The 24,139-nt window shown below is 42.9% G+C and overlaps 2 protein-coding genes across 2 annotated transcripts in view; one reads left to right on the forward strand and one right to left on the reverse strand.

The window, feature by feature from the left end:
- The window catches only part of LOC106807887 (mismatch repair endonuclease PMS2-like), a 72,668-nt gene that overhangs the window by 17,122 nt on the left and 31,407 nt on the right, over nucleotides 1-24,139 (forward strand). Inside the window, exons 2-5 of the mRNA XM_014810380.1 lie at nucleotides 307-393; nucleotides 647-749; nucleotides 3,643-3,745; nucleotides 5,310-5,479. Coding sequence (XP_014665866.1) covers nucleotides 307-393; nucleotides 647-749; nucleotides 3,643-3,745; nucleotides 5,310-5,479 — 463 coding nt within the window. The remainder of the gene's footprint in view (nucleotides 1-306; nucleotides 394-646; nucleotides 750-3,642; nucleotides 3,746-5,309; nucleotides 5,480-24,139) is intronic.
- Nucleotides 10,713-24,139, reverse strand: part of LOC106807890 — a 28,062-nt gene continuing 14,635 nt past the window's right edge. The window contains exons 2-5 of the mRNA XM_014810394.1: nucleotides 18,113-18,303; nucleotides 15,974-16,202; nucleotides 14,396-14,543; nucleotides 10,713-14,153 (exon numbers count right to left, since the gene is read on the reverse strand). Of these exons, the coding sequence (XP_014665880.1) occupies nucleotides 13,169-14,153; nucleotides 14,396-14,543; nucleotides 15,974-16,202; nucleotides 18,113-18,303 (1,553 nt within the window). The 3' untranslated portion in view covers nucleotides 10,713-13,168. The remainder of the gene's footprint in view (nucleotides 14,154-14,395; nucleotides 14,544-15,973; nucleotides 16,203-18,112; nucleotides 18,304-24,139) is intronic.

The following is a 24,139-nucleotide window of genomic DNA, read 5'->3' on the forward strand; positions in this document are numbered from 1 at the left end:
AGGCTAATTTCACAAAATAAGCAAGTAACTGAAAATGTAATTTTTTCAGATGTTACCGTAAACAAAGGGTTAATTCGGCATGTTGTACAAGGTTGCTGCAACTACAACATGTCTTTTCATAAACTAGGGGTCCAGACGGTTAAAATGATCGAGACCAGTCCCAGCTTGTTATACCTCCGGTAGGGGTGCACTTAATTTTTTGGGTCTCGGTCACTGCACTATAAACGTTTGTATGCAGATGGAGGAAGAAGACTAGATGTAGATTTTGAATGCCTATAATAATACAGGTATTTGTTCTACTTGTAGAGGTTCGTCTGAAAGACTATGGGAGTAAGTTGATCGAAGTGATAGACAATGGTTGTGGTGTGAGTGACCTTAATTTCCAAGGGTTAAGTAAGTAAATATATATTATAATGTATAAATAAATGTCATATATATATATTAGTTTATATTTTATATGTGCTTATTATTATGTCAGACTCCAAATTGTTCTAATACAGATTTGATCCAAATTGAATGGAATTTGTTATGTGGACACAGATATATAGGTAGTCATGTGTTTCTTTGTGCATAATTGGGTAAAATGTATCAAATGGATATAGTAATGGTTGTTCCAATTGATCTAACTGTTTGAAATAATTTACAGCATTGAAACATCATACCTCAAAACTCAAAGCATTTTCCGAACTTGTTGGAGTGGAAACTTTTGGGTTCAGGGGTGAAGCCCTTAGTTCTCTCTGTGCTTTAAGGTAAGTCAGCTAGAGACACCCTTGATTCTTTGTTATCTTGTTCTCAACAATTGCTTTGCAGGGTCTCTGCGGGTCATGGAAAGTATGGAAAGTCATGGAATTCAATTCTGAAAAATTCCAGGCCCTTGAAATGTATGGAAAATTATATATGTCCGTAAAAGTCCTGGAAAGTCATTGAAAAATAATTCCGCAGCAGAATTTAATTAAAAATTGCGGTGCTGCATGGGAAAACTACATTCGAAACAACATCGGATTGCTTTTCTAAACCCGATGCACAATATACATATATATAGTTATTTACGGTAATATCATGTACAGTCTGACCTCCTTTATCCGGCAATCCGTTATCCGGAAATCTCTATTAACCGGCTGCGATCACGCAGTGTATGTTCTCTGTTTTTAGCTCATCTGACATAGTCAGATGCAGCTTGTAGAATTGCATGATTGTCCGTGCATGCGTCCGTGCGTGCGTCCGTCCGTCAACAGTTGGGCACAAATCTAAACGGCTCGACGTACGGATTCGAAAGTCGGGACGTAGTGGGGTAATCTGAAAACGAGTTGGGATGTTGAAGCTGGAGGTCAAAGGTCAAGAGGTCTAAAAGAAGGGGGAACATTCCCTCCTTAACTTAAGGTATAGGGAGGAAATGCAGAATTGCGGCACAAATCTAAATGGCTCAACCTATGCTCTTAATATTCGGTGTATAGTGTGATGGGCAGGAAACCCACCAGTGCGAAATTGGAGGTCACAGGTCAAAGGGCAGTGGGGGAAAGGTCGGATATCAGACATTTTCTGAAGACATGGCCTAACGGACAGAGTGAAAAACTTTTTTGTTTCAGCGCTGACCTACCATTTTTATCACTTTATTGAAAGGACCATGAAATGTGCTTTCCACTGACGTGCGAAGAGTAAGTGTCTGATAATCTTTTGACCCTCAAAAGGAGGGTTAAACGTGGATTCCTGAACTGCCTCAATGATGTCACAGTGTTCTCATATTCATGGCACATCCATAATCTAGAAAGCCAATATGTCTGGATAGCCCAACGGGTACAGCACAGGATTATGGCACGGGATTTTTTATTATTTACCTGTTTTCTGTATTTTTCTATCTATCCATTTAACTATTTTTTCCCAATTAACTCAAATATTTACATGATTTATTTACATCAATTTAATAACAACAAATAATTTTTACAATTAAATATTTTTTCATAGGAGTTTCAGGCACGCGATTTGTATCAACCAATGGGATTTGGGAGTTATGCAGAATGCAGAAGGTTGCTGAAATGATGTGTAAGCAACTGCGTATCTGTATATATCATATCTGCACCTAACAAATGTGTCACTACGCACGACTGAAATTTTACGTTCATAACCGTAGCAACACACCTCAGATGAGCCCAGTCCCTCTGCGGCTCTTGTTTCATTCATTTCCACCTAAAAATCTCGCTCAAAACTCGCTCTAAGCTCGTTCAAAACTTGCGCGATGTACCAACCGTACGTGTGTTTGCGTGTGTGTGTGTGTGTGTGCGTGTGTATGTGGGTGTGTGTGTGTGTGTGTTGTCCGCTCGTGTCCGCTATGCCTCCGGACAACTTTCGTCCGTTACCGAGCAACTTTTACTAGCGGACGTTAGTGAAACGCACTACTGCGCTACGCATTCGCGATTGATCGAGCCCCGTACTTCAATCAAAGGCGCCGCTGCCGCCGAATACGCGAGTGTATCGATCGTTACAGCCCTAGATCTCAGCACAAAAGAAACAAACATAAACCGAGCTCAGGTGGTAAAATGTCTGTTTTATTTCATTTTATTTCCATTTCATATAAACCATAAAACACGACATGCAGTTTGTTACAAATAATCATAGCAACGAGTAAATACATTATCACATGCATAAACCCTACTGAACTGCATAGAAATGCTGTGTTTGAGCATAATTCTCATATCCGGCCAAATCCCATATCCGGATGGGTGCCGGGGCCGGATAAAAAAGGTCGGACTGTACACAGTGCATGGTCTGTAGTACAATTGAAACGTCGCCATTGATTGGCTGCCTGATAACGCTCTCAACCAATGAGCGATACTGTTTGAAGCAGATTAGGTCTCGATGTATTTCCTGCCGAGAAAAGAAAGATGAAGTTGCTTATATTGATGCAGAAGCTGTCTAAAAATTCTCAGGAAAGAAATGAGACATACTGTGTTTCATGTTGCCAGGTGGTTATAAAAACCCAACACTTTAACTTTAGAGAAAGAAGACAAAACAGAGTAACAACATGTTTAGTGTCATGGCGCCCAGCCCAGAGAGACGTTCTTTTATTTACCGCTTACATCACTGACAACTTCCTGTAGGTCGATGATGTCATTGTGATAATCCACATCGCGATAGGCGCCGACATCATGAACGCCATACCTAACTACTATTTAACTGAACAATTTTTATTTTAGGACAAATGCGGCCATATTAAAACTAAAAATAATAGTGGTTTACAAGATATTGCAATCCTTCGCCTCTTAGATTAATAAATAACAAACCTCGGTCTGTAGCCTGCAGCCAAAAAGTTGTGTTGCGCAACTTTGTCAGTGGATGTGCTTGTAGTGGCACCACCATTGTTGTAAACAACAGTATAGCCGTCAGTTTTAAAACAATTACAAGAAATATTCTAATGAATATTGAACAATGACATTTTTGAAACCTATTTTAACTGAAAATATGCAAGGAACCTAGCTAGGGTCATGTGTTCCTTTAAGTTGACATTTTTAACATATGCTATGGTTAGGGTTAGGGTTATTCGAAACTATTTATATCTAGTTAATCGTAGTATTTGTGTGTGTAGAGTATGTATGGTTTTGAAAATAAATTTGAATCTAAAACATTGCATTTGTGTTATCACTACAGTGATGTAGTGATTACAACTTGCCACGAATCGTCCGCGATTGGAAGCAAGCTAACATATGGTCATGGTGGCGATATCTTGGGTAACATTCCATGCCCACGACAGGTTTGTGAAGTATCTAATAGTGTTGCTATATATATATTATTATTATTATTGTAATTTATTTGTATGACACGTTTTCATAATGCAACTTATGCTTTCAATAATTTTAGTGCTTTTTTAGCTCATCTGACATAGTCAGATGCAGCTTGTAGAATCACATGAGCGTGTGTGCGTGCGTCTGTGCGTCCGTCCGTCCGTGCGTCCGTCCGTCAACAGTTGGGCACAAATCTAAATGGCTCGTCATACGGATTCGAAAGTCGGGACGGGGGTGGTAATCCGAAAACGTGTTGGGATGTTGAAGCTGGGGGTCAAAGGTCCCTTAAGTTAAGGAGGGAATGTTCCCCCTTCTTTTACACCTCTTGACCTTTTTATAGGGAGGAAATGCAGAATTGCGGCACAAATCTAAACGGCTCGAACTAGGTCACGATAGTCGGTGTATAGCATCATGGTAGGAAAAGCCATCATTGTGCCGAAATTGGAGGTCACAAGTCAAAGGTCAATGGTGCACAAGGCAGATTTTAGACATTTTCTGAGGACATGGTCTGACGGAGCGATTGAAAAACTTTTTTGTTTCAGCGGTGACCTACCATTTTTATGGGGCTTTATTGAAAGGACCATGAAATGTACTTTCCGTTGACATGCGAAGAGTAAGTGTCAGATAACCTTTTGACCCTCAAAAGGAGGGTTAAACATGGATTGTTTACTGTCTGTTAGAAAGAATTTGACTGCCGGGTTTGCTAGTAGAATCTATTTCATGCCTGGAGTGATGAGGCTACAATGTCACAGTGAAATTTCCAAAGCTAAATTTGGTTGGAGAAGGTATGCTCCTTAAATCGTATAATTTCTATGGCATTCTGTACATGTCAGTGTGTTACATGTAATCGTATGCCACTGCCAGTGCATGTGGTGGTGATATTACTGGTGAGTTTTGGCCTTGCATTAATTAGTTACAGGTGGCAGCTCTCTATTTGAGCCTGTAGGCTTGCGTAGGTAAATTGGAGTGAGTGCTTACCTATTCTGTCTTGCCAATAGTTGTTGCTATACGTACATGGAGCTCCCTCTTTAACCTTAAGACACTAAAACGTACGCGCCATCTCGGCGCAACTTTTATAACGATCCCAACGAACATTCCTTTGAGAAGGCTTCCTTGATACATCCCTGTGCCTTCACTGTTTCGGCATGTATGTGACACATTTGGGACTCACAATAACGAGGGTTTACTAGAATCCCACCACTCCACCACAGAGTCACCGCAGTAGACTTTAGATGAGCGCTGTCGCTCCGCGGCTTGCGCTCCGTCGCTCCTCCAACTCTTTTCTGTTTCTGAGAAATAAGAATAAAAACATTTTTATATAAATTCACAATTTTTGCAATCACTTAATTATCGATGAAGTTTTTTTTGATTATTGTCATTGAGAGTGTAGGAAGACGTCTCTTTTATGAAATAGATATGAGTTTGATTGAAATTGATGAGTATTTATGTTGCAAAACCTTTTACAGAGGTACCTGTCCGTAACCCTGACTGTATCCTTAAGAATATTATGTTGTTTTTGTGTTTCACGTTTAGAAGGGAACGACAGTTAGTGTTGCTGAGATCTTCTCTACACTGCCTGTTCGCCATCGAGAATTCACAAAGAATGTCCGCAGAGAGTTCACCAAGATGGTATCTGTGCTAAATGCGTATTGTGTCATATCGACAGGCATCCGCCTCTCCTGTTCCAATCAAGTGGGCAAGGGGTAAGTAAGCAATTAAACTTTAGGCCATGGCTACGCTTCCGGTTACCGGACGCCTAGCTCCCAGGCTACGCATCTGGTCATCCATTTCTTATGTGATCCCAACTATATTTTTTCATTAAAAAACACAAAACGGTAATTTTTACCATATTAATACTTACGTTTATGTATTTTATTAAAAAAATGTGTTTTTGTAACTCTTGAAACAATAGTAAATCCAGTAGAATCAACGATTTGAAAGGGGGTGTGGCCTAATTGTGGCGTAGATTTGGGGCACTTGTCATAGCATACACGATACGCACCAGTGCGGTTTTTGTTGTGAAGCAGTAAAATAAATAGTAGAAGTCTGTACGAAATTGACCACAAACAACGCAACTCAAGCGTTTTCATGCAACCATTTGTTTCTAACACCTGATGATCTCGTGTGAAATGGAGGACTGGATGCGTAGCCTGGGAGCTGGGCGTCCGGTAACTGGACGCGTAGCCACTTTGTAAACTTTAACACATAAAAGTGGGGGTGGGGGAGCAAACCCGCATCATGTCTTATGTGTGGTTATGATCAGGGATGAGATCTCTCCTTGGAAAAGAACATGTACAGGACAAGAAAACATTCTAAAAGTCAACTAGGTCTAGTTGTATTCCCCACAACGAAGTCGGCGGGGATACTATGGTTTCATGTCTGTCCAGCCGCCGCCGCAGACACTTTCCCTTCCGCTCTATAACTCGACTCCTAATTGACCTTGCGTGACCAAACATAGTCTACTTACACATCTTGGGCAGAAGGTGCGCAGCGTACCAAAACCAGGTCACGACAACCTTTATTTGACCTTTACTTTGACCTTGATCATATTTCCCTTCCTCTCTATAAGTCGGCCCCTAATTGACCTAGCGCTACCAAACTTGGTATACTTACACATCTTGGGGAGAAGGTATGCCGAGTACCAAAACTAGGTCACTGCGACCTTTATTTGACCTTGATCATATTTCCCTTCCGCTCTATAACTCTGCCCCTAATTGACCTAGCGCTACCAAACTTGGTATACTTACACATCTTGGGGAGAAGGTGCGCAGCATACCAAAACCAGGTCACTAATACCTTTATTTGACCTTTACCTTAACCTTGATCATATTTCCCTTTCGCTCTATAACTCAGCCCCTAATTGACCTAGCGCTACCAAACTTGGTATACTTACACATCTTGGGGAGAAGGTGTGTCGCGTACCAAAACCAGGTCACTGCGACCTTTATTTGACCTTGACATTGACCTTGATCATATCAGGCATCGAATTTGGCAATTTGCCTCTGACAGCAAGTCTAGAAAACCGAACACGTCGATTTTCTGTGAAAAATCATAAGTTATACGGCTAAAAGATAATGATATTGATTAACATATATACAATTATTTCTTTATTATGGTATCAAATATGAATAAAACCAAGATGGTACAATTAATATTAAAGTTTTTGTCAATTTAAAATATTTACATGTAATAAAATACAAAAAGTCCAGACTCAGAGCAGCAGTGAGACACATTGTTAGATTATTTAATCTAACAATTGAAGACTATCTGTCATAGAAATATTGATTTAAATTGCACAGTAGTGGGGACTGACTCAGCAGCATACACAGGTTTCTGATTAAAATTGCACAGTGACGTAGTAATCGACAAACATTGAAAACATGAAGAATATATACAAAATACTAGTAGTAAAATCACACTGAACCGTGTTGATTAATACTATTCTGTGGGATAGGGTGACTGTTTGCATGTACTTGTGTGTATATTTTGTGTATATAAGTATCCGATGCTTGGACGAATATCCACGATATATATGTCCTTTAAGGACGTGGATATTCGTCCGAGCATCGGATACTAGTTCGGTGGCGCTATTCGTCCGAGCATTGTTGCGCATCACTACGAAAGGTTATACACCATAGATTAATTTTGGTGCTATGACACGTGTATATAAGATAACCGAGTCGGTTTAGAGTTAGTGTTAGTGTTAGTGTTAGGGTTTGGGATAGGGGTAGGGTGACTGTTTGTACTTGCGTGTATATTTGTAATATCCACGTCATTAAATTATACATCTGACGGCATTTAGCTACTAAGTGCTACGACGGCATTTACTTGCCGCCGATACAGACTACCTCTGACGGCAAATCAATATGTTCCGGCGGCAAATGCCGTCAGTTGCCGTCGTAAAATTCGATCTCTGCATATTTCCCTTCCGCTCTATAGCTCAGCCCCTAATTTACCTAGCGCTACCAAACTTGGTATACTTACACATCTTGGGGAGAATGTGTGTCGCGTACCAAAACCACATCACTGTGGCTTTTAGTTGACCTTGACCTTGACCTTGATCATATTTCACTTCCGCTCTATAACTCGGCCCCTAATTGACCTAGCGCGAGCAAACTTTGTATACTTACACATCTTGGGGAGAAGGTGTGTCGCGTACCAAAATCCTTAAAGCAACCAATTTTAACATACTTGCACATCTTAGGCAGATGAGTTGTGTAACAAACCTTTATCTTTGTGACTTATTTAACTTTACCTACCTTCTACGTCCTTACAGAGATATTTCATTCATACTAGATCATGGGGGATACATGTAGTTGGCGACAACTGCCCTTTCTAGTTACAAGTTGGGAACTGTAGGGACGAATGAATTATTTTATCACAATTATTACAAAAATCAACAACGATATGATTTTGGATGCTGTTTATGAGGATTTTTTACATGCTACATATATATGGCATTTACGTTAGCTTTGTATGTAATTTTAATACCATCTCGGTGCTTTAACATGATTAAAATTCATGGGTTTCCCCTAACCAAGGTTTCATCCTGGACCCTGTCTTTTTCCTCTTAAAATGAAATTCTCCATTCTTGTCCCTGTACACTGCAAATTGCTGTAGAAACCTGCTCTATATGCAAGATCATTTGTCCCACCACTTTGTCCTGACGTGATTTTAAATTTATACGTTAAGCCCGGCGCACACGTGAGTAATTTTACTCAGTGAAATGATGCATGCGTCAAAATACTCACGTGTGCACCAGATTTTCTTTGAGTTTTCTGATGCATGCATCAAAAACTCAATATCAAACTTGTTTGATAATTTTTGCATCGTGCGTCAAAATACTCAACGTGTGTATAGTCTCTGATGTTTTATCGGAAGACAAAATGTGGATTTTTGGCCCGATTATGAATGCTTATACGTCGTTAGTAGCCCAGATTTTAAAGATGGGGAGAAAAGGGAGCAAGCAAACCACAGTAAAAGAAAACAAATTCTTCAGAGGCAGACGAACTATCGGTATCTGCCATTTTGTACAGTCACATGATCTACATTACCAGTTATACCTAGAGTAATTTTACTCACGTGTGCGGCGGACGCTGAAAATGTTTCACGTGAGTATTTTGACGCATGCATCATTTGACTGAGTAAAATTACTCACATGTGCGCCGGGCTTTAAGCCTAGCGCAGACTTGCGACTTTTGGTTGCTCGTCGCTGCAACCTGCAACCGCAAGCAATAAGTCACACGCTTTACCGCGTGTGCGCATGCAAGCGACTGCCTACCATTTGGCGAAAAAATGGCTCTGGTCATGTGATTTGTTAAAAATGGCAGTGCTCAGTCATAGCAGGTGACTTACAGCTGTGGCTGGGATTTTCATGATAATATTAATAATGCGTCGCGGCAACGTCGAAAGAAACCAGATGGCAGGAGAATGTGGATTAGAGACTGGCTGGCAAGGAGGGAAAGTCTCGGATTTTTAGCTCAGCTGACGAAGTCAGATGCAGCTTGTAGAATCGCATGAATGTCCAGCCGTCCGTCCGTCCATCCGCCCGTCCGTCTGTCCGTGTGTCAACAGTTGCGGCCCAAATCTTAACCGTACGACGTACGATCTTGATATTGGGGACGTCAGGGGGGGGGATCGCAAAAAGGACTCGGGATGTCGAATTTGGGGGTCAAGGGTCAAAGGTCAAGATGTGTCAATGGAGGGGGAATATTTCCCCCTTAACTTAAGGTATAGGAGGAAATACGGAATTGCGGCACAAATCTCAACGGCTTGACCTACGCTCTTAATATTCGATGTATAGTGTGATGGGGAGGAAACCCATCACCAGCGCGAAATTGGTCACAGGTCAAAGGGCAGTGGGGGAAAGGTCAGATATTAGACATTTTCTGATGACATGGTCTAACGGACCGAGTGAAAAACTTTTTTGTTTCAGCATTGACCTACCATTTTTATCACTTTATTGAAAGGACCATGAAATGTGCTTTCCGCTGACGTGCGAAGAGTAAGTGTCTGATAACCTTTTGACCCTCAAGAGGAGGGGTAAACACGGATTTGTTGACTGTTAACAAAGGACTGAACTGCTTTTGCTATTAGAGCCCCCTCCACCCGCCCCTTCCCCTCCCCCACCCTCCTCCCACCACCACTACGCTCGCTCTCGACGTATATCCATGATAAACATGTTAATATAGTGAAGTCATTAAAGTTACACAGCTGTATCTTTAATACTGTACTACCGGTATAGCAAAGCCTATCATAGATTTTAGATCTGTATTAGTAGTATCCTAGATATATGCTCTGAGCGCGAACGCGGTGGCGGGAGGGCGCACTTGATTCGGTTGCCAGTGAGTTTATCAGAAGAATACCCGGCTACAGTACACGTCAGTTGAGCGCTGTCGCTCTGCGGCACTTGTTCAATACTATCCTAAAAGAACTTGAGCTGGAAGATAGTGTGTCCTATCACCGGTATTTCCGAATGAAAAAGGAAAAAGAACTGCTATGTTCCGGCAAAGTTATATCAAATACCCTCACTCCAAGTTGTTGCTGTGAGCGTAGCCATATTGAAATATCACGTGATGAGATGGTGCTCGCTGACTGGTCGGACGAGAATTTTTCATCGTTGCAAGTTGCTGTCTACCTGCACACATGTGATTTCGAAGCGATTTCTGAGCGATTGGGAGCGACGAGTTGCTCAAAATTAAAATGGTTTAATTTCTTGCAACTCGTCGCAAGCAACCAGAATCACTATGGGTCGCAGTTGCACGTTCCCTCCCCCCCTTTTGTGATTTCGCAGCAATTTCGACTGCGATTCTAGAATCGCTGTTGAGATGCATGAAAAAGTCGCAGTTATGCCGTCTGCGCTAGGCTTTGTTTTGAACATGCAGATTTTGAACAGTTAGTAACAGGATATATGGTGAACAAATGTAATAACTTCACTGTACTTACATTTCTGAGTTTTATTCTAGTCTAAATGACGCTTACAGATACATGTACATAATACACTGTCACTGAACAAAATAAATTAACTAAACCCCACATTCTTAAAGTTAAAATAATTTTAGGAATCCCATTATAAATTAAAAAGTAAAGAAATACATTAAGTATACAATTTATATTAATTAAACACACATTTACATTAACAAACAAACATCAAATCATGTATTCTCGGGTAAACTCTCTTCTGGCTCGGGAATCTATTCAACAGGCTTTGGCAAGTGGCTTCACACATTTGGCAAAGGAAACGGACAGAAAGCTACATAAATGACTGAGCTTTTCTGCACACTTTGGCAAAAACCTTGCTCACTGGCAAAGCACCTTTTGCATGACTGACATACTTGTAACCACACCATTCTTTACGTAATGATAACGTCAGCACAGAAAATTACTGAAGTAGCCCAATTGCTAACTCTCGTTCTCTAGATTTACCCTTATATTTAAGACATACACACATTTATATAATATATATATATTTATGTATATATAGATAGATATAGATATATTATATTTACTTTCGATACACGCCCAAATGTACTTTTAAGGCCACACCAGCTGCCTTCCGAATATTAGTGCTCAAGTTCAAGTATACATAATAAAATAATGTTCCTCACTTTTCAAAGTTTGAGGAATAATATATATATGCATATTGTACAGCAAAGTCTTCTAATTACTTACTGTCACATGCTGACTAACCACACCTGTGATGTACATGAATATACATACAAGTAGAAAAATCTCGTGGCACAGGAATGTTTTGATTGAATGAAGTGAGCTCAACTGTAAATAAACAATTAACATTTATATCTACGTTCTTCTACATGTTGCACATATCCCATAGGTGATCATATATCTGCTTGACTCGTCTTGATCTCTGTGAGATTGTTAAATAAGCTAAATGCACATTGCACATTTATATACAACAAAATTATATGCAACGCAGTGAATTGTGCATTTATAAGCTATTTCACAAAGAAAATAGTTTATAGAGCCATTCAACATTATTGATAAAATTATACAAATATATGGCTTCCATATAAAGTAAATCTATTGAAATGATATTTATCACTACTATCTCAATCGTGTTTTACATAATAGAACCCAAACCGATTTCATGATATATATTGGAAAAAGGACATAAAAGTATAATGTCTTGATATAAATACTGAAGTAATTTCATGTAGAGGCTCAATGATTCATCTGTTTTCACGTACATTACATAGGTAAAGAATAGTCTCCCTGTAATATTCATATTTGTGACAGTTAGCTCTTTGGTTTTGTTGAGTGACGTTACAATTGACCATATCTTGGTACCTAGTGATCAATGCAACAGTAACGTTTTGATCGATTTACAGTAAATGCATTTGATGACTATATAATGTTCGACTGACTTCTCAATGCTACACAATTTTATGCACATGAGACTGATTCTAGTACTAGCTCCCTGCAATGTCTTCTTGCACCAGTTACCTCGTAGAAATTACCACCTCTAGTAGAGTCGATCTTAAACAATGTTTTTCTGCAGTTTCAGTAGAGTCTTACTGCTCTTATGTGGGTTTCAAAGCCTGCGAGTTTTGATAAATATCCAATTGCACAAGAGGTGCCGATTCTTTGTGAAGTCATCTGCGATAGTGAACTGTTTCATTGAGACATGTTAAAGGTGTTCCATCATATGAGAATACAGATGAATACAGTTTGCTTCTGAATCAGCTGCTGGTTATTCATCCGTGATGATGAAATGTGTAAGGTAACACCCTCTATTTCATCATGGTATCTTGATTTGTACAAAACTACTGTCTCGATTTGGATGGGTGTATTCCTTAGCTTTGATTTTGCACATAGCTTCTAGGATGCAGGTGTGTGGACACTGGAAGAAGTGAGCCTGTCCGACTGCGGCATGGCATATTATGTAGGCTGTGGCTACGCGTCTAGTTATCGGACGCCCAGCTCCCAGGCTACGCGTCTGGTCATATATTTCTTATGAGAACCAAACTACATTTTTTTCAGTAAAAAAAAATAAGCAAAAAGTGTTTACCATAATATTACTTATTCTTGTAACTTTTGAAGCAATGGTAAATCCAGTAAAATCAACAATTTGAAAGGGGGCGTGGCCTAATCATCACGTGGATTTGAGAATCTGTGCTGAGCTTTGTAATGGATGACCGTGCCAATAGCCAGCTCTTGCCCCCCGATTTCCCCCTAATGTATGTAGGACATTGAGAGCCTCGGCATGTGACATCTCTCCCTCATCCCAGTGAAAAGGTTACAGTATTTTTCACGATGCACGTTGCCACAAACAGAATCACCATCATTACCATGTGAGGACGTCGTTAGAAGCCTTACATTCCAGTTTGACACACCCTCGCCAAGCAGGTAGTTGCCTGTGTTTCGTCTGGTAGCTAGCAAATTTGCAGTGCACGATTATGGTGGTGAGCACCGGCCACAGCCCTGTTGAAGTCATTCGCGTCGGCTGTGCAATTGGCATCCTCGTGTGTTGCGGTGGTGTCGCAGGCACCGGTGGCCCGCACTTTCTCCTCTTCTGTTTTCTCCTCCCCCACGCTCATGCTAGCATTGAGATAGCTCTCGTCTTCACCCCTGTTGGCACTTTTGCTCATCGTTGTCGTGACGGCATTGTCACTGTTGTTGCCAGGTAATATGTCACAGTTGACAAAGGGCGGTTTAATGTCGGACCCATGCAACGCAGCATGCGGCGATTTAACATTGCCCTCATACGTGGCCGAGTCGCTAGCACTTTTTGGACTTTCACCACCAAAGTCTATCGTTGAACTGTTTGAGATATTGCTGTCATGAGGTGGTGGCACATAGCACGGCTCTGCTTGGTGGTTCAGGCTGTCCGTGCAGGGAAGCAAGATAAATTCATTGCGATTCTGATGCAATGGCTCACGATGGTGGATTTCGGCGTGCGTTGGTGTGGAATTGTATGGCTCGTGGTCCGACAGCCTTTGCTTGTCGCCGTGGCTCTCACAGTGCGGTGCTGCATACTGCTCATGTTGTAGACCGTGCTGTGGCAGCTCATTTTGAACATCGTCGAGGGATCTTACTGGCGCCAGTGGTGTAAAGTCCTGCAAGTGCTCGCTGTAGTGGCTGGGTCCCAGCGGGTTACCACCAACAAGGCTATGCGAGGGGCCAAGGGGCGGGGCAGGACCGAGCGGGGGAAAACCGCCCCAGGCCATGTCGCTCTCGTGCGTCTGCCTGTGGTGCTCGAAGCTGCACCAGTCATTGTAGATGAGGAAGCAGATGTCACAGCGGTACGCCATGTCTTCGACGTGGGGCTTCGGTGTCTCGTGCGGGTTTGTCGTCTCCCCATGGTTGGACTCGTCACTGTGCGACATCACATCTCCAGATTCATCTGAGAAATTGCGCCTGCGAGAAGAGAATGTGTCAACGTTAGGCGCATCAGCCTGTTAACTGGTGTCATCCTTTTCCCGCTAGCAATACTACGGCTGAGACGAGCGTTTATTTCTAATTGATCTAAACAGGTTTCTCAGTTGAAACTGTAAAGCACCTACGCGTTATATTTCCTTTAAATTGATCAGGGATTCGATAGTCGCAACAGCTAAGATTCTGGATTCCAAGGTCAATCAGTTTTGCCCCTGATAGCTTACCCGTCTGCTCCATGGCCTGGCGGTTGATTCTGAGCATGGATGAGCATCATGTGCTGCTGAAAGCTGCTGCCGTTGGTGAAGATCTCGGAGCACATGTGACATCGGAGTGGCTTCAGTTCTAGCATCTCCTCATACCTTCCTGACATTTCTGACGTGAACAATGAGAACACTGATTGGTTGGCTTGCATATTTTTTTTTTCATGTGACTTATCTAATACTAGAACTATTACTAGCTTGGATGCTCAGCTTGTGGTGCATCATGCCTATGCTGGAAAATGAAAATCTATCTCCAATCCTTATCTACAAGCAGTCCGCCCAGTTAATGCTTACACGGGCACGTAACAGATACGTTTCGTAACAGAATTGGACTGCTCACTTGTCTGTGGATTGCAATAGCATTTGTCAAACAGACCATATGTTGTGTAAGGCTGTCCAGTTAAAAGAAAACATTTGGCTATTCTTAGCACAGGACTTCGACATCAATGTAAGCCCATGTAACATTCAACAATCTCCAGTTTACAAACTTAAAATTTTTGCCAATGTGTAGCGAGTAACGAGATGAATTTTGACCTAATGCCAAATGGCCTGCAGTGTGGCTGGTGCCAGTTGCTATGACTTTCACTCTGAACATTCCGCTTGGTCGTTTAAATTCATAATTTCTAGAATTATCTACTGTTTTCCCCACTTTTATAATACCTACCATTATTGCCTGAGTAACAGCAATATAGACAATATATTGAGTAACAGTAATATTATATATATATAATATTGAGTAACAGTATAGACAATAGAGTAACGATAAAATGTATTAGAACCTTCGTATTCACCAAAAAGTTTCAAACTCGTTTGACAATTACCACTGCCTTTTTTTGTAATCTTGGACCAGTTCGTAGCTCCAGCTATCGTCCATACACATAGGCGAGATTTTTTTATTTTGTTGGTTTACAGATCCGCCAACCAGAATTTTCAAGACAAACGAAAAAAAATAAAAATTGAAAATCTGTATTTTTTTTATTCCCGCCGACCTTTTCTCTAAGAAATATGAATAAAAAAAATGTAAATGTAAAAAACAATTTTTTTTATAAACAAACAGTTTATAATAAAAGTAAAAATAATTACAAGTTGAGTTTTGTTTTCATTTAGTTTTCTTAAAATACTTTAATATCATGTATAACAGTATCACTGTATTTTAACTTGTTTGATCTGACAAAACGACAATTATTTTTTTTTACCCTATTGAGTCAACAACAACAAAAATTCTGTGAACCAACAGAAAAAAAAGGTCGCCTTACATGTCTCTTGCACAATCTCGTTTGCACCGTACAAGTTGACCCATTTAACAAATCTCGCGACTCGATGTTATTTTCGTTGTGTTACGATGTTCCAATCCAATTTTCTATGCTACAACTGCATAAAATCTTAGTGTTTTTCAAGTTAGTGTAATCAGTGATAAATCCGCTATGAGGTGAGACTATATTTCGCTATATATTTTATTCGAATTTAGCTTTTCTGAGCAAGAATCTCGTAATAAAAACTTGGTCTGAAACACACATTCTTCATAGTAGCTGACTTCCATACCATGTGGCGAGGAGTGCCCATTATATCTCAGGTGCGCTGTAGGATCAACCTTCCTGTTGTGGACGTGAGAGGACACCTTTCGTGGGGTGCTACTGCCATTTCCGCCTCCCTGGGCCCTCTCTCTCTCCCGCTTCACCTTGGCTCGAGCATTTTGAAACCAGATCTGCGTCACTCGACGTGTGTGCCCGATCTGCAGCGCAATCTTTTCCAGCGTGTCTCCAATGGGGTTCTGAATGCAGCAGTCCGACTTTTACTTCCAGTTATACGACATGCACATCAAACACTACATGCAACATGCACTCGAACAATGTATTGCCAAACAGATTAAAGGTTATGGCAGAGGACTTCAAGTGTGTTGGACTTCTCGTCAAGGACTTCACTTTCAAAGTGTCAGGGAAATGAGTTGTGAGAATACTGGCAACACAGAAATATAGACGTAAGGAATATTCGTCAATTACAAACTATAATACAACTGAAATGAGAAAATTTAAAGTGGATGATATTTGACATATAATTCATTGTTACATGCTCACATATGGGTAGAACTAGGGTCCCTGTATACAGAGAGTTGCGCCAACTCAGGATTTGACGCCATTTTGTTTCCAAATGGATCCTCACCGCTGCCGCTTAAGTACAGCATTGTATGGATACGCTGTACAATGGTCCGTAGTAATTAATTAGACTAATCGTGCTTCAATAAACTCAAAATTTACAGAGATTATAGCTAAGACATGTGTCTATGTGTATCTAGATTTCTAGAAATGTAACTCGAATCGTTCGCGCCATATGATAATTTAATTGTACACTTTCTTACGGCCATAGCCGTGCGTATCCATTTGGAAACAACATGTCGGCCAGCGACCACGTGACCGATTTTTTCCGACTCGTCATGGCGCAACTCTGTATATATAGGGACCCTAGGTAAAACTGGAGGGAGGGAGGAAGGGAAGATAGAGCAACTCCTGCATACTTAAAATAATCTAAAATGTGTGCGAAATGTTGCTAATGTGGCCACAAATTAAAATTTAACGATTCCCATTTTTAATTTAACATTCAGATAAATGTTATGCTCATTACCCTATATTTTCTGTTGAACATGTATGTAGGAGGAAAACTCCTATAAAACCAGTGTTTCTACAGTTTGTGGCAACCCATATATAGCATGCAGTCAGCATCCAGTGCTCGTGATGAAAGCACTCAGTACTCTTATTTTAACTCCAATAAAATGCATATCTAAGAAACCTTGTGTATAAAACGTCAAATTCCTAAAATCTATATATTATGTGAGATTGCAAGACTGATATTGTTTCTAGCCCACTGTACCACTTCCATCCACCACTCGACGTTTTCTAGCATATCCCTGGTGTAGTGAATGTGTTTAGGCTATAACCAATGCAGTTTATTATACCTTTACTGTATAGTTAGTGTAAATAATAAAATATATGTCAACTCTTTATCATATGGATTTATGAGGGTTTTCAAAAATAAATATTTTAGAATGCCATATTTGGTAATACATTGTGCACCTAGAGCAGTAAATGTAAGAGAAAGAGGAAGTGGAAAGACGAGGAAGAATGAGCATGAAAAAGGGGAGAGGAGTGGAGTATCATGGGAACAAGAGTGGAAGTAACTGGGAAGAGAATGGGAATATTTTAGGTCATATTCTACAGCAACAATGACTACAGAACTGGAACCAAGCATTAAGCCAACTGAATGTAGTAGGCAGAAGACAGAAAATTTGCTTTTTAAAATAAGAGAAGAGATGTAAGGAAACAACTACATGCTAAAATCCATTGCCATTAAAAAAAGACAATTGCTGCTGCCAGGTTGACTCAAAACAATCTCACATAAAATTCTGTTATTGTTGGACTTGGACTTGTCCTGTTATGACTGGACGAATAATGTAACAAATGTCGAATAATTATGAAAATCATTCATAAACCCAAGCACATCATGATATCGCTATGGAAACAATAACAATGGACATGGGACTAAACGTATTAAAATGGAATTTTAAAGGATGTAAACATACAAATCGTTAGAGCGGCTATGTCAGCAAAGCAATCATTTAATAATCTCCTGAGTTTTCCTTGGACAAATATCTCTATACTTGTGCATCACATAGGATCGCTGGTTTACCTGGTTGCGACTGAAGTGCGTTTGCAGTACACGAGTCTGTTCGTCCGTAAACGAGGTGCGCACACGCTTTGGCTTTCCGCCACTATGGTCATCCCTGTCACGGCGAGAGCGTGTGCTGCCTCCTGGTGGGAAAGTTGAGAACGCCAGCGGAGCAGAGTAGCCATATTTATCCTGGCTTTCCTCACTGTCCTCTGTAATAATAGATAAAGTAGATAGATTAGCATACATGTATGTATGTTAAAATAATAGGCCATAATATAGCCACGACAATCTGTACGTTTCAGAAACCAGTCAAGGGATGGTAAAATTAAATAGTGCTGATGCGTTTTACGTGTAAAGGAAGATCATCATATAATGAATAGTTGTTAAGTAAATTTAATAAATTTGCTTTCCCACCTGCTCTATAATTTTGTTTCTGCACAGTGGCTTGTGTGCAGTGTACTTGTGTGTTGCAGAGAAGCATTTGAACGGAATTTACAGGAAATTATTGGTAATAATGGGCGAAAGAGCGTAGAGAAACAGGTTTGGTAGTAATATACATTTCGTGTTTACTTACCATCATTTTATTATTGAAAAGTTCCAAGTGCCCGTGCACATACACACCCACTACATACAACGACTAACACAGGCACGCACGAATATACTTTGTGAGGGGGCAGGTTTTATACAACGACGTCCCTACATCACATCACGGGTGCATAATGACAACATAATTCGTCATTATTCACCTCTGTTCACATACATCTGCAGCGAGACACTCCCTGCTGAGAGTACGCGAGCCAGGAGCCAACCTTAACCCCCTCCGAACCCGACCCACAGTGTGTACTCGCTGGGACATCTGCCTGCGCTTGCGGTACCCGCTGTGATCCACAACAGTCACATGCACGGGCAGCAGCACTGTCTTCCCCTCTTCGGGAGAAGTATGGATTTTGCCTGTACCTACATGTACCACACCATGCCGTCAGCCTGAGCCCGCACACACACGCCTCGCTGACCCTTGAGATACTGGTACCCAGCTGTGGAGAACTGTGTTGCCATGACAACGGCGACTGCCAATCCATAAAGGTCATCGCATCTCTCCAGTACTCATTAGCTGGCGGTGATTAGCGAGCGGACCAGGTGACAGCGGGCGAACTGTGTCACCGGACATGATTTATATAGCCAGAGTTGCTCGTGTTCCCGTCTACTATCCACGGTTCCAGATCACAGCTCAGTTATTCCACAAGTCGGATCTATAAACCTCCGCACGCACTCGCGTCGTTTGTGCTCACTGTAATGATTCGGGCACGCGCACCCACTAATTAATCAGGAAGCCATGTAATTAATCAAAATCAATACATGCACGCGACGAATGCTGCTGTGCATCCCGGAATTAAATCAATATGCGAAATTCCTCTCGTTTCCGCGATTTGGAAGCAGAAGATGAGCGTGACGGCATGCAGCACGCATCTGTATATTTGCTGACACGCACGCACATGTATGCACGCTGACACTCACTCACAAACATCTATGTTTACGCGCTGACACCCACGCACTTACGCACGCACGCACGCACGCACGCACGCACGCACGCACGCACGCACACACACACCGACTCCGACTCCGACTCCCGCGGGCACACACTCACATATACATACACTGACCCACGTGGACACGCACTCACACATACATACACTGACTTACGTGGGGCGTGCCCGCGTGAGTCAGTGTATGTATGTGTGAGTGCGTGTCCACGTAAGTCAGTGTATGTATGTGTGTGATTGCGGTGCGTGCCCGCGTGAGTCAGTGTATGTATGTGTGTGAGTGCGTGCCCGCGTGAGTCAGTGTATGTATGTGTGAGTGCGTGTCCACGTGGGTCAGTGTATGTGTGTGAGTGTGTGCCCGCGTGAGTCAGTGTATGTATGTGTGAGTGCGTTCATACACATACATACACTGACTCACGCGGGCACGCACGCACACACAAACATACACTGACTCACGCGGGCACGCACGCACTCACACATACATACACTGACTTACGCAGACATGCACACACTTACTCACGCGGGCACTCACTCACACATACATATACTGACTCACGCAGACACGCACACACATACATACACCGACTTACGTGGGCACGCACTCACACATACATACACTGACTCACGCAGACACGCACACACATACATACACTGACTCACGCGGGCACGCACTCACACACATACATATACTGACTCACGCGGGCACGCACTCACACATACATATACTGACTCACGCGGGCACGCACTCACACATACATATACTGACTCACGCGGGCACACGCACACACACATACCAACACTGACTTACGCGGACACGCACTCACACATACCTACACTGACTTACGTGGACACGCTGACACGCGTGCAGGCACGCACGCGCACACTATAAACCTGTTATACAAAATGGTCGCTATTATTCGTGCTAATTCTGCACCGTGGACCAGTGTTGTAGGTAGGCACCCGTGTTACTACTATACACGCAAATGAAGGCTACCCTCCGGTGTGACAGGCCTATTTACTGTGCCGTGTGGGCAGCGGCGGAATTACCAAATAAATGTTTCGCTATTGCGACGTGCACGCATTTATAAATTATAGAAACCTCAGACGAATGCACTGAACCTAAGACGAATTACGCACTTAACTGCCTTTTCGCCACGTTCGCTGTGCCCCCTCCATCCCGCTCCCTTCCCCTACCATCATAATTTGTGGGCAATATGTTTGCAGAAGCATGAGAACTACAGAGGCCTTGGAATGTGGCCTTCCAGTAGGCACTGACCTCCGTGCGGAAGAACAACTGTCAGCTCAATATCGTGTTGCAATATTGTAAGATAACAGGTAACGGCCCTATTTACATCAATCATAACTATCACTATCAGTATCACTGATAGTGAGTAAAGGCATAATAAGCCCATTGATTATGCAATGTTGACGAATGCTAGAGTAACTGGCGCTCATAGGGTCTATGTCCCCCAGGGTACTGCCGGAACGTACCCTGGTCACTATTTGATATGGTTAGGGTTAGGATTAGGGTTAGGGTTCGGGTTCGAGTTCGGGTTAGGGTTAGGGAGTAGGCGTAGGCGACTCCCTAGACTCGTTAGTGGAGTAGGCGAGGTACGGTCCGGCATATTAGATAGTACCATGGTACGTTCCGGTATACCCCACCGTACCCAGCCTCCCAGGGTACGTTCCGGCAGTACCCCGGGGGACATAGACCCTCTCAGCGTAACTGGCACCTTGTGTAGTTAATAAGTACATAACCTTATAGTTATAGCCAAACGCCTATTAGTTTGTCCAATATCACTGCTGGTTGTTGATATGTATCAACGTAGCATTTACGTGCCGTAAATTTCATCCAGCAGTCAAGCGATGACGTGAACATTTGTGCTGCAACTATGTTCTGGACGCCAGATGAAATGGAGGTGTCAGCGGTGTAACCACGGCCACGGACTAAACATGGAAATGGAGTAAGTAAAACACACGTTACTAATCCATCGGACGCAGCCGTGGACATCCCTGACGAATCAAAGCTTCCTTAATCAGTGACGATCACATGGTTTTACCGACAAATACTGATGATAGCATGCGTACGCGCCAGAGCATGCGCGTCCGCGATGTGAAAAATGTACTATTGAAAAGTGTCCATAATCTTGTCAATCACCGCGATCTCGCCCAGGCAGCGGTTTTGAACACTGTAAACAACTTGATTTTTTGGACTGCCGGCATCTTCAAATCTAGACACTTCTGTTACACCAGCAGTCGATAACCGCTTGCCGACAAAGCTAATCGCGTTATGGAGTGTAACCGTTTTCGTCGTTACTTATTAACTTACACAGCGGTACATAGATACTCCTAGCCAGTTCGCTCAACACCTTGTACTTACTAGCAATGGCCTTATACTGCCCTTTAATCACACCCGCAATACCGCTTTGTCTCGGAGGGAAAATGCGAAGGTCATGGTGTCAGAACCTTCAAAAGAGCATTCAGCTGTTTCCACTCTCAGCACACGCGCCCCGTTCGACAGTATGCAGCCACACAAATCATGCCCCAGCACACCCACTTCACCCCTCCGAAAACAAGAGACGTACGAGCTTGGCCGAATGAGATTTGCAAGCGCGGCCACTACGAGTGCCAGCCGCCGAGTAACATTGATCCAGGGCCTTAAAGCTGCCACATTGCGATCCTGCCAAAGCGGCCAACTTTCTCCAGGTACCTAGACTAGCAACATACTTCCCACCAGTAGTCATCGCCATGCAACCACCTACCCTCGTATGACAAAATAAACCCAGTGTCTCCCTTTTCCACCTGCCGCTGTCTGCTCTTTCATAAAGGCATTTGAAATACCTCAACGTTGTTCGCAAGATGCTCTCCGATGTTGTTTGACACTTCGCCGTTGCTCTGCACAGCAACCAGCTGTCGAGGCGCGTTCGCTCCGGTACAGCCGGGGGTGACGTCACCGGCTGTAGCCAAAGATGAAAACGTGGACGTCACCTAAGCCATTCCTTTGTGCCGCAAATGTTTGGCAAACAATTTAGCACCGTTGGGCGCCAGATTACCCACCGAATTTCGCACCTCCTCCTCATGTGGGTTGTTAAGCAACACGCCGCCACTTGAAACTCGGGGAGAGCAACTAGAAGTTCTTATCTTCTGCCATCAATGTAGTTTCGTGATTTTGGCCATGACAGCAAGCTACTTGCTTATCTTCCCCTAGTACTGGGAGCCCTCAATACACTTAGGGCCACTCTTTGCCACTCCAAATCATCCTCCCCCTCATATGATCGCATTAGTGGTGGACCTTATCATATCCTATTGGATATAGTCCAAAACAAACCGATTGGTGGTTAGATCACTGTGTGAAATATCCGCCCCCCACCTCTCTGAGGTGCTGTCGAGCTGATGTCAGCTGGCTGTTGGGGAACTAGTGCAGTCAGACAGCGCTCACACGGCCACCCTACAGCACGTGCCGTTCTGCTTGTCTCCCCCTTAAAGGTACACGCTCTCTCCACGACCTAGTCCGTGCCGACCAATTTGAGATGTTGTCCAAAACCGGCCAGCGGGTGCGCCGACAAATCGTGGAGTTGGCAGCCAATATCACGCTACCATGTCGAGTCACATGATTAATCGAAAAGTCAACAGTGGATTAACAACCAATGGCAGCCTCACAGCAGCTTTCTACAAGGAGGGATCTATTGCACAAACCCTGTTTCTCATAAATATATCTAATTTGTTCGCGTATATCACCAGGCAATTCTAAATTCTTTTCTGCCACATGTTACTACGAATTTTCAGAAAATGAGCGATTAGATTTACCGGGTTTCACCGCATCTCTACTGCGTAAGAGCATTGTATGGTCATGTGTGACTCGTTTTATGATCAGGACTGGTCCCGGAGCGAACAACGCTCTGTTTGCCTAAGTACAACACCTGGACCGGCCCGCAACCCGTCTACCTGTTTCCTGCAGAACGCTCTCACGATATCTGCGATCGGCCGATGCACACGTGAAGTCATTCAAGTCGGCGTGGCGAGTGTTGCTGACCCGCTGCTAATCCGGCGATAAGTGTCGAACGATAGCAATCGCGTTTTAGGGCGAGCCTGAGCAGAGCTTAAAGCTGAGCACAGACTTGCGACTTTTGTTGCTCGTCGGCTGAACCTGCACGGCATTGCACCGCGGGCCTGCCGGCCACTCGCGTCCAGCCTCACCTACTCCCCCCCCCTTCCCGTGCGGACTCGTCGCCACGCTTCACCGCGTGTTGCGCGACTTGGCAAGCGACTGCTGTTACAAACTGCCTGGTGGAATTCTCCTGGAATGTGAATGTTTCAAATCGTTTTTAGCTCCTCATCTGAGGCCCATGGACGTCCATGATCGCACTCCCTGTAGAATCGATGAACGCGTGCGTCCGTGCGTCCCGTGGCGTCACCGTCCGTCAACAGTCTGCGGCATCAATCTAGTTCAGAACACTGCGACGTGACGGTCCACGATATTTCGGGAGTACCGGCGCGGGACGGT

Source organism: Priapulus caudatus, unplaced genomic scaffold (genome assembly GCF_000485595.1).
Source record: "Priapulus caudatus unplaced genomic scaffold, Priapulus_caudatus-5.0.1 Scaffold240, whole genome shotgun sequence".
NCBI lineage: Eukaryota > Metazoa > Priapulida > Priapulimorpha > Priapulimorphida > Priapulidae > Priapulus > Priapulus caudatus.